This window comes from Mchenga conophoros, linkage group LG12 (genome assembly GCF_057382185.1).
Source record: "Mchenga conophoros isolate Kocher_MC1m ecotype Shallow Benthic linkage group LG12, M_conophoros_male_GT1.1, whole genome shotgun sequence".
NCBI classification, from domain to species: Eukaryota; Metazoa; Chordata; class Actinopteri; order Cichliformes; family Cichlidae; genus Mchenga; species Mchenga conophoros.
Genome location: NC_140537.1, coordinates 7,307,504 through 7,326,538, shown reverse-complemented (window position 1 = coordinate 7,326,538; position 19,035 = coordinate 7,307,504). Strand labels below are relative to the sequence as shown.

At 39.4% G+C, this 19,035-nt stretch overlaps 1 protein-coding gene across 1 annotated transcript in view; it reads left to right on the top strand.

Annotated features, from left to right (window-relative positions):
- The window catches only part of LOC146562067 (dynein axonemal heavy chain 5-like), a 64,585-nt gene that overhangs the window by 23,972 nt on the left and 21,578 nt on the right, over nt 1-19,035 (top strand). Inside the window, exons 37-52 of the mRNA XM_085294982.1 lie at nt 742-876; nt 1,561-1,683; nt 1,792-2,005; nt 2,348-2,571; nt 3,018-3,216; nt 3,305-3,477; nt 3,815-3,945; nt 5,644-5,797; nt 9,821-10,088; nt 10,294-10,417; nt 12,253-12,360; nt 12,534-12,648; nt 13,279-13,455; nt 15,517-15,720; nt 16,198-16,377; nt 18,840-18,977. Coding sequence (XP_085151108.1) covers nt 742-876; nt 1,561-1,683; nt 1,792-2,005; nt 2,348-2,571; nt 3,018-3,216; nt 3,305-3,477; nt 3,815-3,945; nt 5,644-5,797; nt 9,821-10,088; nt 10,294-10,417; nt 12,253-12,360; nt 12,534-12,648; nt 13,279-13,455; nt 15,517-15,720; nt 16,198-16,377; nt 18,840-18,977 — 2,667 coding nt within the window. The remainder of the gene's footprint in view (nt 1-741; nt 877-1,560; nt 1,684-1,791; nt 2,006-2,347; nt 2,572-3,017; nt 3,217-3,304; nt 3,478-3,814; nt 3,946-5,643; nt 5,798-9,820; nt 10,089-10,293; nt 10,418-12,252; nt 12,361-12,533; nt 12,649-13,278; nt 13,456-15,516; nt 15,721-16,197; nt 16,378-18,839; nt 18,978-19,035) is intronic.

Here is a 19,035-nt window from a genome sequence, read left to right as displayed (position 1 = left end):
ATTGGACGCGCAGGAGGAAATACAGTCATGGGTGAAGAGAGTGTATAGCAGAGGGCTCAGAACACACCCCTGAGGGGCACCGGTGTTGACCACAAGGGTGGAAGAGGTGTTCTTACCCACTCTGACACTCTGTCTACGGTTAGTGAGGAAGTCCACAATCCAGTTGCACAGAGAGGAGTTAAGTCCCAGTTGGTGGAGTTTGGGACGGAGTTTGTATGGCTGGATGGTATTAAAAGCCGAGCTGTAGTCTACAAAGAGGAGCCGTGCATAGGTGTTCCTGTGTTCCAAGTGCTTCAGTAATGTGTGCAGCACTGTGGCGATCGCATCCTCGGTTGACCGGTTCTCCCTGTATGCAAACTGGTGCGAGTCCAGGGATGGTGGAAAAGCAGCTCTGATGTGTTATATTTACATTTATGAAGGTCTCATCTGTTTTTAGACTTTGACAATGAGTCATGTACTTTCTCCAGAGAGACAACCTGAAGTAAACTTTGGATAAACATTTAAATGTAACTACAAAACCAGCATCATGTGTTTATGCTCAGCAGACGCAGAGGATATGCTCTTACTTTCCCTTTGATCTTTCCTCATAGAATATGCCGTAGACGTGCCTCTCTTGCATTGGAGGACACAGTTAACTGTTCGCGGTCTTGTTCTACTGTCGTCCTTCTCATGTTATCCTATAACGTGGAAGTTAGTTGGGATAATTTGGACTGATGGCAAATCTAAATATGTTTGTTATAGGCTGTTTTGCTAATTGGAGAGCAAGGAACAGCCAAGACTGTTATCATCAAGAGCTACATGTCAAAGTATGACCCTGAGACCCACATAGGCAAGAGTCTCAACTTCTCTTCTGCTACTACACCACTAATGTTCCAGGTAAAGCAGCAGGTCACCTGCCTACGTTTCTCTTAATTTAGAAGAAACAGAAGTGTGTCACTCTGTGAATTTTTAACTTAAAAGGAGCGTTCAGTTAAAGAGGGGAGAACACCACAGGCAGGTAAACAAGAATAAAGAGCAAACTTTAAAAATGAAAGCTGATGCAACAGAACGTAACACCAAGAGATCAAACACAGGAATTAGCTGAAGGCTTATACAAATAGTAGTAAAACCAAAAACAAAAGATATGAAGGATGGATGCAAAGTACAGTGAAACCAAAATAGACACAAACTAGGAAAGAGGGCGGAATACAGCTGAGTAACAAGGCATATTATAGGCTCCTTACTGCGCACACTCAGGGACCGATCGAGTGATGAGATACAGCTGAAGTAGTAAGAGTAGACAGCAGTCACACAGCCAAAGACAGGAAGAAAGTAATCGTTTCAATGCAAGGCAGGGGGCAGTTGTATAAGGCATTGCCAACCTGGCAATGCCTTATGCACAGAGCAGGTCTATAATGAAAACCAACACCATGACTGTGTTCATTTGCCATTAAAGAATATGAACATGTGTGATATTGATGATCTGTGATGAATTACATTTCAGTTGAAATTAAAAGATCTCTTTCTTTATCTCGCTGTACTTTTTCTTGCCTCATCCCTCCCTTTTTTCCTTTTTTTTAGAGGTCAGTTGAGAGCTATGTTGATAAGAGGATGGGGACCACTTATGGACCGCCTGCTGGGAAGAAAATGTCAATTTTTATAGATGACATCAACATGCCTGTCATCAATGAGTGGGGAGACCAGGTCATTATAACATTTCTACTGGTGTTTTTTCATTCATAATACTGGTTAATGATAAATAAATGAAAAACAAAACTTTTCTTGATTTAAGCTTCTTGCTTTCAATCACAGGTGACTAATGAGATTGTCAGGCAGCTGATGGAACAGAATGGTTTCTTCAATCTGGAAAAACCTGGAGAGTTCACAAATATTGTGGATGTTCAGTTCCTGGCAGCAATGATTCATCCTGGAGGGGGCCGTAATGACATACCACAGAGACTGAAAAGGCAGTTCTCAATCTTTAACTGCACGCTGCCCTCCAATGCTTCGATAGACAAGATATTTGGTGGGTAAAACACTGCAAGAAGTCATTTTTCTGCAGTCATTTATATTTTGGGGATTACTTCGCATTACATGTTCATACATGACAAGGTCTAAGGCATAATGTATAATGTATGTCCTGAGAGACATACATTATTTTATTTGTTCTTATTTTACCATTTCCAGACAGTTGTGTAGGTGTTGTGTGCTTGTAATATAGTTGCCAATCATATATATATCACAGCAAGTTAGAGGGATGAACTAAGTACTAATAAATGCCACCATACAGTGATTTCACGAAACACACTGTATCCTTTACTTTGGAAAAAAATATATAACTTTTCTAAACATCGACTTTATGACACAGGCGTGATCGGTGAGGGCCACTTTTACACAGGACGTGGTTTTAGCGAGGAGGTCCAGAGCACTGTACCTCGTTTGGTTTCCCTCACGCGTCGTCTCTGGCAGCTGACTAAGGTCAAGATGCTTCCGACTCCTGCAAAGTTCCACTACATCTTTAACCTGAGGGATCTCTCCAGGATCTGGCAAGGCATGCTCAGCACCAATGCTGAAGTTGTCACCTCTGTCCAGGTGAGATGTATTTTGCATGCTTAATTACCTCATTTCTAACATGACAAGTAGTTAAGAAAAACTTGAGAACATGTTGAGATTTCCACTGGAGAAACATTTTTTTTGGTCACACATGCAGGATTTTTCCAAGGACAAATATGCATGACTGAGTAAGTGACAAACAGGGGAAGTGGCAGCAGTATGAAACTGAGTGGCAAGAGCTGTCACAGGAGGCTTGCTGAGGTCAAAAATAACTAGGTTAAAAATATCGGCTGACAGTCTGACTTCACATTAAAAATCCTAAGTCAAATAATACACTAGTAATACAGTTTTGCAGTAACTAAGCTACCCCAGTGCTTTTACCTATTACCAGTCATTACTTTGTTATTACTTATTATTATTACTTTATTCCATGTAGCTAATTACCTTCTGTCTAACAGAAAAATAACGTAACATATATTTTCCAGACGTTGATGGCACTTTGGAAACATGAGTGCAAGCGTGTGATAGCGGATCGATTCACGATGCCTGATGATGTGGAGTGGTTTGACCAGGCTCTGGCAAAGCTGGTGGAAGAACATCTTGGTGAAGAGCACAAGAATATGGTGGACTATGTAGCAGAAAGATATTTTGTTGACTTCTTGCGAGATGCCCCTGAGGCCACAGGTACTACTGAGTCTGACTATATTGAAATATATATATATTTAAGAGATTTTCTCAGTTTTGTGACCTGCTTTCATTTTTTTCCTCACAGGGGAAGAACCAGAAGACTCAGACTTTGATTTGCCCAAAGTGTACGAGCCTATTGAATCATTTGAGACTTTAAAGGACCGTCTGAACATGTTCCTAAGCCATTACAATGAAAGTATTAGGGGTACTGGCATGGATATGGTCTTCTTTCAGGATGCTATGATACATTTGGTCAAGGTACTCTAAAGAGTTTTTTGTCGTGTTTGTGCCAACCAAAATAATCTACACTTCCTAACGTTTTCATCAGTCAGGGTTTTTACATTTCAAAGTCCTCCATTAATGTTTTCAGACCACCTTAAAGCCCAAGGAATATCCTAACAGTTTTACTTCAAGGAGTATAAATTGTGGAGCGTTCACAAACAGTTGCTCACTCCCAGACATTTGCACTCAGACACAGATTCCTACTTTATCTTTTTAATGTATTCCTACTTTGCTTGCTATTTTCTTTTGTTGCCTACAACTTACTGCAAATCTAAACATGCTTATTTGACTCTAGCTCTGTGTGTATTTGTAGGTGTCGAGGATAATCCGAACACCGGGAGGTAATGCCCTGCTGGTGGGGGTTGGGGGTTCTGGCAAACAGAGCCTGACCAGATTGGCCTCGTTCATAGCTGGATACAAGATCTTCCAGATCACGCTCACACGGTAGTGTGCTGGCAAAAATTAATATTAATATTATTAATGATGTAGGTAGGGTGGTGTAAGTTGTAAACCTCCTAAGGATTGGATTGTGGAGTGGTAGTAACACCTTTCATTGTCAGATTTCCTTTTCTGAGTAATTTCTTCACAAAACATGTCAAACTAAAGTTGTTTTATAATCGTTAGATTTAGTTATAATCTAATCATTAATCATATAATCATCTATAATCAAACCATTAAACTCAGAACCTTTGTCACTGATGAGAAACATTCTGCATTATCAGCTCTCAGGCCCAGCAGCTAGTATATTCTCATTAGAGGTACAGATATCATACTAATTATATGATATCTCAGAAGCTCTGGCTTCACTAACATACTAACTCACCATCACTAACTCGTGCTTCCAAACCTGTCAAGTAGTTTCCTCCTTCAGTCCCTACATTCATTTATTGTCACACTTTCCACCGGTTTGTTCGCCAAACAGATTTTAATGTTTCCTATTAATATTAATGAACCACATGTTTGTCCTCTTAGCTTCACAGCTATCCCTGGTGAAAACGGATACCTCTATTGTGTGTCCCCTTCCTTCTTTTTCATCTGCTCTCTCTGATACACACATAAAACTGATTTTCAGATGCACATCCAGTACAGATAGTTCTCTTATTTCATGCAAACCCAATTTACTCTCTTTCTCTCCCTCTGTCTGTACAGTAACTTAGACTTTCTTGTTGCTTTAATGTACACAATTTCTTTTAAACTTTGTTATCCTAACACTATTATTCCTACTAGAGATTTTTTTAAAGCATTTATTTTGGTATATATGCTGCAGTGGATTCTTAGAAGCACACTAGACTGCATATAAAGAAGCATTTCTATCATCACAGCAGCCCTGAGTGGCTAGTAGTCATGCTGTCTGTGTCCGGGCTCTTTATCCTTATGGCTGACACAATGTTACTTTTCACTTAAGCAGCTTTTCTCCCTTGAGTGGAGAGGTTACTCTTTACCTGTATCTTGCTTAACTAGCTTCATTGTTCTCAAACTGCCATTATTTTGTCCTCAAATATTATTTCTTCTTTTACAAACTGGTCAACTCATCACTTTTGCTGGGTTGAGTTGGGAACAGGTGTGTTTATTTTTAATAACCAGCAATGCGTATCTAGTCTGGCAGTCACAGCGTAACTCCCAGCCACTTAGGGCTGTTGTTATAATTTCTTATTAACTACAGGATGGAGTATCTCATCTCACTGATAATCATTAAAGAACCAGATGAAAGTAATCTGTGGTTTCTCTCTCATGTTGTTTATGCAGTTAATATCTCCAATTTGCAGCTTCTTCCATTTTCCCTCTAACTTATTTTTCATCTGCCTCTTTATAATTCGATAAATTTGACATTCACACACTAAAGCAGGTGAACTTTCAAGCTAAGATGTGCTTCACTTTCATCGTCCAAGCCTCAAACTGGGGCGCCGACACTTTTTTTTTAAACCGCTCTCACCAATAAATGTAGTTTGAGCTTCAATCTCATGAGAAATTTCATGCAAATTGGCACATAAATAGATGAATTAAAGTTTTTATGCGATCTAGTTTTCTGCTGCTGCACTTTTTGATTGCATTTAACTACGTATGGATGATTTTTAGAAGCTGTAAAATTAGTTATTAGTGAAGAAAGGGTGTGCATATTTATTTTATGCTTTTCTTTTCCAGCTCATACAATACATCCAACCTGATGGATGACCTGAAGAGTTTGTACAGAACAGCTGGCCAGCATGGAAAAGGCATCAGCTTCATCTTTACTGACAACGAAATAAAAGACGAGTCCTTCTTGGAGTACATGAATAATGTGCTGTCATCTGGAGAGGTCAGCAGCACACACAAGGAGAAAAGATTCCAAATAATCCGTATTCATAGTAATGTAATCCTCTACTTAATGTGGGTCACAGTTAAGGCTGTGAGACCAGAACAACAAGAGAATATGCAGTGTGCAGTGTTTGAAAGTTGTATAGTTTTAAATTAAATAATCAATGAGAGGTTAAGGTATCTTTAAAAAGGCATCTGGTTGTTTCTACTTCTTTTATATCATTAATAGACAGTAGTGATCCAGTGCTGTGCATGTGCATGGACTGCATTGGCTCTGTTGTTGTTTTTCAGGTGATATTACAGTATATCCTATGGTTTGTAATCAGGAGTTATAGCTTGGGGAAACAGTTACTTAGATATAAGTTGCATTCTAACTTGTTTTGAGCCACTAGTAGAGTCTTATTTGATAAGCTGCCATGTGATGTTGCTACCATGATATCCATTTCTCTTTGTGGATTTAGCTAAGTGAAGTCAACAAGATATAAGCACATGTTTCACAAGCTATATGGCCGATTTCTAACCCCAAGATATTTTAAAGGTAGTATAAAAGATGGAATTTGGGGAGATGAATCTAATCTTCATCATCTTCTTAAATAGAAATTCATGTATGCTACACTTGACGCAGCCTAATATTGACCATGAACACTACAGCTTGCTCCGTACCAGTCCAACTTAGTGTGTCACTATTAACTTCAACACAGTGTTTGAAAGTAACTGGCATAGCCTGCACTAAACTGTACCAAACTGCCTAGTGCAGTATTTATATGGAACTTTTGAATAATATAAAGGAGAATACTTCAGTTTGTTTTGCAAGATGTTTCACCAAAAACACAAGTCAGCAACTCATCATGTCTGATTTAAAAACTCTAAAATGAATTTTGGGGCAAAATGCGCAGACATAGTTTGTGTGTTTTCTGATATTTGTTGAATTATGTGAAAAGTTACTCGAAATTACCCACCTTTATTTAAAAAAAAAAAAAAAGACAAAACAAAACGAGTTACTCTATTTATTCAAACTCCTGTTCTGTAGCACAACAGGCTAAAGTACAGCCTCTAGCTAGTGCTAGTAACTTTAATAATATCAGCACCATAAAGCCATCACAGGGTCAAGAATGAAATATGGAATGTGCTGAGAGCTTAAGCAGAAAATGTAATTATTCTTATTATGTACTGAGCCGTATCATGCCGTCACTGGAAGCGACACCAATGCGCATTCTGTTAAATTTTATTGCTCATTAGCTGAAGGTGCTGAAATGGCCTTTTAGATTATTCTGGGCCACTTCAGTCTCTGTTCATAAGGCATTCAAAATGTTATCCATACCTTTTATTTCCTGTCTTTATTATACAGGTTTACCATAGTTATATATTCTCTAAAATGTTTTTTTCCAAAGCTACTCTTGCTTTTCTAGATGGGTTTGGACAAAGACTGACTGACTTTTCATTGACTTTTCTGCTAAATGGCTAAAATTCCTCAACACTTAATGCAAGTTTTGTGTTCATCCCCTAAAATTATATCATAAAGTCTGAAATGTAAGCCTGCCATAAAACTTTAACTGTTTATAAAACTGTTTACAGAGCTCAGTTAGTGTTGGTGTTGAAAAATATATGGTTCCAAGTTTAAGTAAGAGGTTGGAGTCTCATTGTCTGATAGTCCATCTGAATGACTCATACTGATATTTTATATTAGATAATGTTACTGTAATTGGTCTGTAAGGCACTACAGTACAGAAAGCTACTTGGTGCTTCCTTAAGCAAGTTTTCAATCCATTGGTGTCTTTGTTCTGCAGCTTTTCTTTGCATGCTTTACAAACTTAATGTTTTATATTGCATGCATTTTATATTTATATTTTTGTAATTTGCCTTTGAATTGCTTTATAGTTACTGGAGAGGTGGACTTAGAGGTGGTGTTTATTAGAAAATTGTACAATTTATGAATTCTTTGGCACAACTATAATTGTCTGATTCACATATTATCTTTTTATGAAAGCACTGGCACCAGCTATTTAACAGTCACACATAGTTTTGGAAAACCTACAAACTGTTGTACTCGCTCAGATAGCTGTGTATATTCACTTCAAGTCAGCTTAATTTAGTTTTGTTTAAAAATCATCAGTTTACAACACAAGTCTACTCAAAGTGCTTCAAATTGTGAGGTCAAACCCTTAAAATATTAAAGAGAATCCCAATAGTCCTCAACAAGCAATTACTTGGTGACATTTGGGAGAAAGGACTCTATTTTAACATGAAAAACCTTTGAGGCCTGTGTGAGAAGATAAGGAAAAGAGCAGGATAAAGAAGCATGTTAGAAGACAACATTTTGTTTTAGCACTGCATTCCGCTTTGAGTGCAGTAAACATTTCATGAATGCAATCTTAAGAGAGCACGAGTCGTATCAGTTCAGTGCAATTTTAAAAGTGTATTTTCCTCACCATTATGACCGAGTTGCAGTTATTTTCTCTTTGATATTTGTAATGAAATGAAACTATAATGGACAATCACATACAAGTACACCTCTGTGTACTACAGCATTCTTCATTACATCTGCTGAAAGACTCTTTCTCCACTCCCAGAATTTTGTTTTCATCTTTGTCCTGCCCTTTGATTTTTTTCCCCGCTAGTTCTTATGCACATTTCTTACTGTCTTCTCTCTACTCGATGGTTATATTTTCTCTTCCCTTTCCTTCTCATCTTTTCTCCTCCTCTCCATGTTTGTTTACACAGTTGGGAGGGGTTGTATGAATTTTTGCCACCACAGGATATTTAGACAACTTTCAAAGCCCTTATTTTGAACTCCGTATATTTACATTTTGTTATTCGGGAAGTCACTTAATAAAAGAGGTCAGAAGTCAGATCAATTCATGTGACAAGTATTAAGCTTCCAGTGAGGTTTACCAGCACTCACCAAGCTGAAGCTCTTACACTGTTCGAAGTCAGTGGATATCATTGGATTTGACATTTAACACTATGGGAACACCATGATAAGAGCCATGCAGTTGCTTTTTCCCTGTTAGTTTCCCACTTGTTTTCCCTTCTTTCAATTATTTATTTTCCCATCTTTTTGTCTTCTTTTCTTTACTGTGTGAGAGAAAGTGACAGAGATGAGAAACAAAAAGGAAAAGCAAGCTGTTATCGTGATATTGTTTTTTTGTGAGAGTAACAGATGGTTAGGGACACTTACCACAACACCACATAGTCCCCCATGACACTGTTTCACTTTCTTAAATCTGAGTTACATGTTCTCTCTAATGGAAACTGGGGATTTGGAGAAATGACTCAGCTTAAAACATTTAAACAGTGAATCTCGTACCTTCATCCACTTGGTTAAACTTGTACCCACCCAGCAAGCTGTTTTAAAACTCACCATTTCAAGATTTTTTGCCAGCAGTCACATACATTTAGTTCATCAGCCAACCAATATACACTTCTACTGAAATTGCTAAGGAAAGAGGTTGAGGTAAGAAGAAGTGACAACTATTGTGAAGTGTGAGGAAGAAGAAGATCCAATTAAAATAATGTTAAAAAATGGTCAATAAAACACAGTATTGTGTAGGGAAATACATGAATGTTTCTAACATTCATGTCTTTGGACTGTGGGAGGAAGCCATTGTATTTGAAGAGAACGTCCAAGGTTTGCACCCACAGCCTTCCTGTGAAGTGACAGTGCTAATCACTGCATTTAAAAGCTGCAACTGCTAGATCTCTGTATGGGAAATCTTTGATCAGATCAGATTGAAAAATTACTCTGTAAAAGATTTGGTTGGCACTATTATCGGAGTAGAAATGTTTGAGCTTTAAAATACACAGCAGTACAGGTACATGGATTGTGGCGGGGTGTGGCTTGGGAATGGCTGCAGGGGAGGATGAGACACATCGGAGCTCCATCAGCTCATCAGCTAAAAAACGCTGCGGCCATGAGTTGTAAGAGACGACAGCCGAAATTAAGAAAAGTGTTAAACGAGCGAACTATGGTTAGGTCCGTCAGTATTGTGATATCAGAGACACAACTGCATGTTTCTGCCTTCAGGTGTCCAACTTGTTTGCCCGTGACGAAATAGATGATATCCTCAATGATCTCATCCCTGTCATGAAGCGAGAGTTTCCCCGGCGACCTCCAACCAACGGAAACCTGTACGATTACTTCATGTCACGAGTTCGACATAATCTCCACGTCATTCTGTGCTTTTCCCCTGTTGGGGAGAAGTTCCGGAACCGAGCGTTGAAGTTTCCGGCGCTGATCTCTGGTTGCACCATGGACTGGTTCAGCCGCTGGCCCAAAGATGCACTGGTTGCAGGTATTTTTAACACACAGTTTTATTTTCACAAATGTGACCTGTCTGGTGCTCGCATTTCTTTTCAAAAATGTATGCGGTACATGTTATACTCTGTTTATTTCAAAGTGGATGCTGTTATATGAATACAAGATATCGACTTTCTTTGCGCTCTCTGAGGTTTTTCTTCAGTTAATAATGTCCTGTCTCGTTTCTTCCTGTCCTTCAGTTTCAGAGCACTTCCTGTCTGTTTATGACATAGACTGCTCAGCCCAGGTTAAATGTGAGGTAGTTCAGTGCATGGGCTCCTTCCAGGATGGTGTAGCGGAGAAATGTGTGGACTACTTCCAGAGGTACAGTACATATTAGGGGTGCAACGATACACAAAATTCACGGTTCGGTTCGATACTTTGGTGTCACGGTTTGATATTTTTTCGATACAAAAAAATGTTCATGCCTTTTTAATTTGTCATTTATTAAAATTATAAATATATATTTTAACTCAAAAGTACAGTTTTTAAATTTAACCCTAACCCTTGTGCGTGTTTTTTATTTTGACAGCGAATGCGCACCTGCGGACCACTTATGTGCAGCCCTGGTTATTTAGCTTGTCATATTGCAGCCACAGAAATTATTTTGTCCATGAAACCATAAAGCTGCACTTTCTTTTTGCCTTATAGTCTGATTTGTCATAACTTCTCCGTTTTGTGGTAAGCTTTTCTTTGGCTGTCACTTCTTCACCCTGACCTGTCTTATTTGGCTCAGCAGAACTGAAATGCTTTTACACACACACTCACATAAGCTCAGCGATTCTCTGCGCGATCAACCTCTCACATGTTTAAGCTTGCTGCGGGAGATTTCACTTGTCATGTTTGCATAGTAAGCTAACGATTAATAAGACGATGTCAGAGGAATTGGTGCACAAATTATCATCACTCACAGATCAGTGCTGTCGCTCTCTATACACAGTTCGCACGATTGCAAAGTGAAAGCAAAAAAACAAGCGCAAATTCAAACGCGACTTCAATATGTCACATATTGACAGTGGCTCACCGATGCCAATGACATAATTACCCAGCTACATTTCTGAAAGAATGCAAAAGCATTGACATATATTTTTCCTTCCTACAATAGCCCGACGGGCAGGGCAGAGATAGATTTTGGTAGCCCGTCTGAAAAAAATCGCTAGCCCCAGGACGTCGGGCTAGCGATATTGCGAGCCCTGTATCTGATTGAGGAATCACTCATCTTTGGAAAAGAGAGTTTATTACAGAGAAATGCCTCTTTCCAAAATAAAAGCTATGCTATCCGCTTCTTCTGGGCTATATTCTCAGCAGCATAAGGAGAATCATGTGCTAACAGCTGTCTAAATAACTCGGCTAAAGTTAGTAGCATGCTTGTTGTTTTTGTCTTTGCACTAGGATGATGTCGGCGTAAATGTGCAGTCATATTCGTTGTGTTCCCACTAGTGCTTTCAGGTTAATCTCGTTAAAATGACCTTAACGCCACAACACGGCAAATCTCCGTTAACGAGCTACCCCTGATAGCCCCGTGCATGGGGCTAGACGGCCAACACGTTAACGAACTAACTGCGCTAACACACTAGCTCCCACCCATGTAATTGAGCATTGCGTGGCACATCCAACATACTGTTTTACTTTAGTCCATGACGTGCTTACCTTCAGGGTCATACGTCACATGAAAACCAAAATAATTCCAAACGCCAGATCTGAATGAGGGTGGGGGAGGTTCAATTTGCCATGTTGCAAGGAGAGCTTAACTTCTGTCTCGCTAGCTTGCCCTGCGCTCTTCCTTCTGACAATGCTGTCTGTGTGGAGCGCTCAGTGGATCTGCGCTCGACAGTGCAGCCTAGGCGGAGTAGTCGAACGCAGATTCACTGAGCGCTCCACACAGACAGCATCGTCAGAAGGAAAGTTGATAAAATAAATTACAAATGTTGTATTGTTCGATACATATGCGTACCGAACCGAAAGCACTGTATCGAACGGTTCAATATCGATACGAATATCGTTGCACCCCTAATATATATGTATATATATATATATGTGTGTTTGAAGATTATATGCATATATGTGAAGATTGTTTTATGTGTGTCTGCAACGCATGATGATTGTCATAATATTTAGCATGTTGCAGTATTAATGTAACCCAATTTGTTTGAATTTAGATACCGACGCTCCACCCATGTCACACCCAAGTCTTATTTATCCTTCATTCAAGGCTACAAAACCATCTATAAAGAAAAGAGGTCTGAAGTTCAGACTTTGGCCAACAGGTAAATTGTTCAAAATGAGTTCAACAATGTTGTGCAAATGATAACATATGCAAGTTGTGTTGCCATTTAAGCAAACAGAAACCCAGATAGTAGACAGACAGTACACAGAAGCAACAAGTTTGCTGTAATCATATTTGACTTGATCAACTGTATTCAAAATTTCTCCTCTTCAGGATGAATACTGGTCTCCAAAAGCTGAAGGAGGCATCGGTGTCAGTGGCAGCTCTCAGCAAAGAACTGGAGGTGAAAGAGAAGGAGCTACAGATTGCCAATGACAAGGCTGATATGGTACGTTTGTAGGCAGGGAGGGGATTTTTATTTGTATGTGTGTGGGTTTAAGGTTCAACAAGCATACAGAATGCTTCAGCTGGCTTTTTAGTTGCATTTTTATTAAAACAGCAACACGGTCTATGAACTAATCAACAGAATTGAATGGATACATGCTAGTTTGTATTAGACACTAATATAAAGTTTCATGCATTAATAAGAAAGTGAACACAGAATGAAGAGATGAAGTGTTTATTGTGTCCGTTGCTGGGAATCAGGCTTTCCAGTGATTGTTTGGGGAATATTGTATTGTTGCGTAAAATTACCCTCTTGCAGTGAGAGAAATAAGACAAATAGATGTTTAATGGGACGAATGTGTATTTTTTACAGTCATGCTTCAGCATAAGTGAAGCAGTTTAAGCCGTCTCTTTTTTTCCCTCCATTCGTGAACACTCACTCTTGTTATACAGAGACCTCTATATCAGGTAGAGCCTCTTCAGTGTTACAAATGCTCAGATCTGCCATCTCCCATTGGATTGAGCATTCTGTTTTCTACTTAACCACACTTACGATCTTTTCTCAGCTGAGAAAGTCTCCCAGCTTCAAATCATTTCTCTGTCACTTATAATGTGTGTTTGTTTTCTTGTGCAGGTGTTGAAGGAGGTGACAGTAAAAGCCCAGGCAGCAGAGCGAGTGAAGGTAGAGGTACAAAAGGTGAAGGACAAGGCGCAGGCCATTGTGGACAGCATTTCAGCTGACAAGGCCATCGCTGAGGAGAAACTCGAAGCTGCCCGGCCAGCTCTCGAGAAGGCAGAGGCTGCGCTGCAGGTATGGGATGTTGAAACAGCAATGTTGAATACATGCCTCCAAGGCTTCCCTCCAGACTTAAATTTCTCAGGTAGACATATCTACGTTCAGACGTCTTTTTTGTTTGTTTGTTTGTTTGTTTGTTTTCTTTTAAATCACTCAGAGCCTATAGCCATGCTAGAGATTCACAACATGCTATACGAACCATTTCAGTTTAAATGTTAAACCTGAGTATTTTTTTTTGAGTACCACATTGGCGGTGAGTGTGAGTGTGTGTGTGTGCGTGTGTGTGTTGGACCGGGGGGTGTATTATAGGATAATTAGTTTTGCAGGTAGTTGATCATAAATCACTTAACGAGACAAATTAAAATGATCTGAAGATTACAAAATGTGCTGGAAAAATGATTGCAATTAATCATTCAACAGCAACGTGACATCGTTGTCTGAACTGGCTTTCATGAGCCAAATGTCACCCTAATGTTAGTGCCAGTGAAAAAAGGCGGGAGATCACCAGAGTCATCAAAGTTCATCTTGTAGACACCACGAGTCTTGTAGCTATTAGATTATTTCACTCATAAGCAGAGTTTTTCCTGTGTCACAGCTTTAGGGGGGTGAATGTAAGCATGTTTGATCCAGTAAAGCAAAGCATATTTGCTTTTGCCTTCATGATCTAACCCTACAATATAACTTGAATATTTAAAAAAGTGAGGGCAGTCTTTTTGTGCTTTAATGTGTGACTTACATTTACCCAATTTAGATTTCTCCTGCTCTTTTACTATGTATTGCTTCAGGGTGCCACTTAAAGCCCTCTGTGACTTAATGTGTGAAGCTGTATGAATGTTTCTGCCTGCAGCTTTACTGTCCTGGTGTGTCTAAACTTAGTATGGTCGTCTGGTGCCTCTAGCTGCATTGTAATTAAAGCTGTCCTCCTGGGTAGATGGTTGCATGCAGAGCTCCTGTGGCAATTCCCTCATTAAAAAAATGTTATCGTGCAACTGCATATAGAAACCTCGGATTTCTAAACAGACAACCCAAGACTCTTCCTAATGTTGCTGGTGTTCTGCAGTATAGCGAGATTAAAGTAAAAGATATTTTCTAACTTATTCAAGAACATCAGTTTTAGTGGCAGAGGAGTTGAAGGAATTCATGTTTCCTTTCTTCAGGCTTTTCATACCACACTGTCACATTAAAATATTCACCGACCGGTTCTGTTTCCTGATTAATTTGGATATTCACCCAGCCTTTAAAAGGACCGAGTTTGTGTGTGTGCAAACTCAAGGTAACGGTACCATTCTATAACATTTCCTTGTCATACAAAAGGAGCTGATTTGCTAATAGTTACAGTGGATTAATGATGACAGTAAAGCATAAAATGGTTTAGTTTTTGTAGTTCTTGCTGAACTGGAGTGATGATTTTATTTTGTAACAATGGGCTTAGTGAGAGATTTTCATAAGAAGCTGTAGGAGAATAGAGGATATAGGCTAGTGAAAGTAGAAGTACATGATAACCCAGACTGTCTGGTGGCTGACACTCTAGTGGGAAATTCAGGCTTGCACTGAGTGGAAATGGAGCAAGGAAGAGAGAACAGAAATGGGAAGTGCAAAACAAGAAAAGATAAGAAGAGAGTAAAGCAGCCGAACAGTTCTCACAGGAACATTTTCTTTACTGGTCTGCTGTCTCTTGTTTTAATCAGTCCCTGGAGGAAATCCTGTGTCACCCTCTCCTGAACTCCTCTCATTCTGCCACAGTTTATACTTACAGTCGTCGTGTTGTTTCCCTCTGCACACCTCCTCTGCTTTTATATTCTGAAACTGGAGAATTAGGTATAATCCTCATTAATGTATCTGTCTCTTCTTTGAACACGGTAATGAGAAACAAATGATTTATCCTTTGTTCTCGTCATAGTAACGCGCTGCTCTAATCGTCTCCTAACATGCTCTGCGTTTGTCCAGTTTGCTGGCGTCAAATCCTTACTCGACTTGCTTGTCACATGTTTCCAGCTCTCCCATCGGGGTCATGCCATACAGTAAATGACTGTTCTAAATTCTCCCGCTCTCCGTTTGTCCTCTTTGCCCACATAGACAATTAAACCGTCGGATATTGCCACAGTACGGACACTCGGTCGCCCCCCTCACCTCATCATGCGGATCATGGACTGCGTGCTGCTGCTCTTCCAGAGGAAGGTCAACCCTGTGAAAGTTGACCCAGAGAAGAACTGCAACACTCCTTCATGGCAGGAGTCATTAAAACTCATGACTGCTGGAAACTTCCTGGGCAGTCTGCAGGTGCAGTAACATTTATTTAATTTGTATATAGTTAAGACTGAAGTGCTCATATTATCTCAACACATGATTCAGGATTTATGCTTTGTGTTATTTGCCATGTTTAACATGAATGAAAGCTACATTCTACATAATAGAAAGGGCTAAACTTAGACTCTTAAGAGTTTAGTCTCTGCACTTCCATAAAAGTGGTTCATGTCTTATTAAAATATTTATTTGTAAACACCTTTTATTTTAAACATAACCCATTGATGCCCTGATTTAAATAGTTTTTTTTTCATCCTGATGCAATTTTGGTCTCAATTGAGTACATGCTCTATTTTCTGTCTTTGTCCCTTTCAGTATGTATTTTTTCATTTTCTCTGGTTTTGTATAGCTTTGCATTTTCAGCATTTGTCTAAATGCACAGGCTGAAATAAGTCCCAGATTAAACCGCCGCATACTCATTCTGTTTTTTCTGCCTCTTTTCCCCTCCTGAAGCAATTCCCCAAGGACAGCATTAATAGGGAAACTGTGGAGCTCCTGCAGCCTTATTTCGAAATGCCTGACTACAACATCGAAACAGCCAAGAGGGTGTGTGGCAATGTAGCTGGCATAGCATCCTGGACCAAAGCCATGGCTTCCTTCTTTTCCATCAACAAGGAGGTCTTGCCCTTGAAGGTAACAAACATTATTGCAGATCTAGTAGAGTGCTTCCTCAGAAAAGCAGAAAGTGAACTGAATAATCTACTATTCCACTGACTACCAATTGGCATCTGTAAGTTAAACTCACCCTTACAAATATGTATTATGAAACACCTCCTAAAATGTGTAACATTAGGGACACACACACACTTTTTGGACTATTCTCCCAATCTGATGAATATGAAACATTTCATTCTGTAGAAAAACCACAAGCCACAAAAGCACAAAAAGGCACATTTCCACACTGCAGCAGCAATAATTTGCTGATGGTAGAAGTTTGAAGTGCAGCAAAATTCAGAAGTATTTATCCACTGATTATAAACATTGGGTGCATCTCAGATTTTCAAGGCTTACGTTTTTAATCTTGTGATACAAGCCTGAAAATGGATTTCCTCAGACTCCTTGTGCTCAAAGACTGCTTATTTATGCAGCAGGCTGCACTATTTATTCGCTTTATGTCACTGGAATCCCTGTGAATTATTCAATTATTAATTATGAATTATTAAATCCACACACCCAGATCTGATATCTGCAGAAAATATGTGCAAAGTCTTGATTATTACTGCACAGCATCACAAGTTGTGTAAGCTAAAAGCTTACCAGCTGAGCCTTCTCTCACCTTCATGCTTACCCCAGAGATAAAATACAAACATACTAAATCTTTATTTTTGTCATTTTTTTGTGTGTGCCATTTTTGACAACTAAATGGATCAGCAAAATCAGCCACTAAAGGCAAAGTAAAGTGTTTAACAAAAAGAAAAACGGTGTATTGCATCCATGATTGACCTTTAAATCAAACATTTTCTTGATCTGTGGCTGTTTTTGGGGAAAAAGGACTTATGACTTAGTAGAGAATACAGAGCTAACATTTTCAATGTTAGAACGTTTCTAAAGTGTTAATATTCAGCCTTACCTTATTCAGCAGTTAATTCTTCCAAAACAGAAAATTATTTGGTCAAAAAAATATAGAAATTTAGAAAATATGTTTAGAGATAATGTAGTCTAAGCACAATGGAAAAGTGGATATAAAGATGCCAGACAGTGCCAATGACCGCTTTCTAACCAGAAGCAACTGAACTTTACTTCAACTAATCTCTCTTTTACTTATCATTTTTTAAAGGGACAAACTTACTTAACTAGTCACCCTCTAAACTGAGTGTCTCTAGTTGGATGAGTGTGCCGAGCTTGGTCAACGGAAGAGGTTACAGAATCATGAGAAGCACTACACAGAGTTGCTTGCAGAAGCTTGTTAGCTACAAACAATACAAAACTAGCTAACAAGCAACCTTTAGTTCATGCCAATCAGGAAACACAGCATGGCACGTTGTTCACACTGTCCTGAATAGCAAAGTGGCAGCTCTTTTAAAGCGGCTGCTGTGATTAGTGCTGTATTCCAGTTGAACCACTGCACCGGGGCAACTGTCCAGTCATTCGTGAGAGAACGCAGAGCAGGCCAGGAGGCAGGATGAGAGACAAGTCCAGGCACCAATCATTAACAGGGGCTTGCACATGCTAATAAGCATACAAAACAGACAGGGCTAATCACGCCAGATGAAAGAGCGAGGTGACCCATGGCTGTAACATGTGCTTTCACCAACACAAAAGGCAAAATTCTTCTGAAGAATCACCCACTCGGTTAACTACAAGTAAATACAAGCTGCTGTGAATGTCTGATGGGTCATAGTCATTTAAAGGCATTTACAGTGTACATTTATGCTTTTGGAAATGTTGCCTGATGATGACATCTGTTGCTGTCACCCTTGTTAGTTCTCATTCAACACCTCTCTCTTTTCTTAACTGCATTCTATTCTTTTTGCTCTAGCCACCAATTTCTTTTTCCTCCTTTCCACTTTGTTTCCCTAATCCCCCTCCAAACACACTCACACACAGCTACATATATACACATCCCTCGGCACTGTTGTTTTATTTTGACCTTTTGTGGAGCACAGCCTACAAAACAGATTTTCTGGTTTCGAGCCCAGTGGTGTTTTCCCTTTAAGCTGGATACAGAGATACAGTCGAATGGACAGACATGCAGAAAGATGAGACGGGATTTTCTTTTCTTTCTCTACAACCCTAGCTCTATACACAAACTATCTTTTTGCTTACTTCTGTCATCTTCAAACTCTTTCTTTCAGTGTTTATGTCCATTCTTCTAAAATATCTTACTAACCATTTTCAGACATTTCTGCCTCTATTAGATAGCACACTGGTAACTGAGGCCATGGGTTAGAGTTGAACGCTGGCTGCTGCATTTAATCTTTGTGGGTTGCGCATGCTGTGAGATAAACTGGCATCCCACTAACCATTTAACTATTTAATGACTTTTTCTCTGTTTTTTACCTGAAGCTTTTAATGTGCAAAAAACAAAGCAAACAAACAAACCATCACAGCTCTCCCCTCCACACTCTTTCATTGTTTTTCTCTGTTTTTTCTAGGCTAACTTGGCCGTGCAGGAGAATCGTCTGACCATAGCTAATGCGGACCTTCAGAAAGCTCAGGCTGAGCTAGACGCCAAGCAGGCAGAGCTTGATGTGGTACAGGGGGAATATGAGAAAGCAATGATGGAGAAACAGGTCAGCAACTTCATCAAAACACAACTGTAATTTAGTTCAGTACACAAAACCTGTGTGT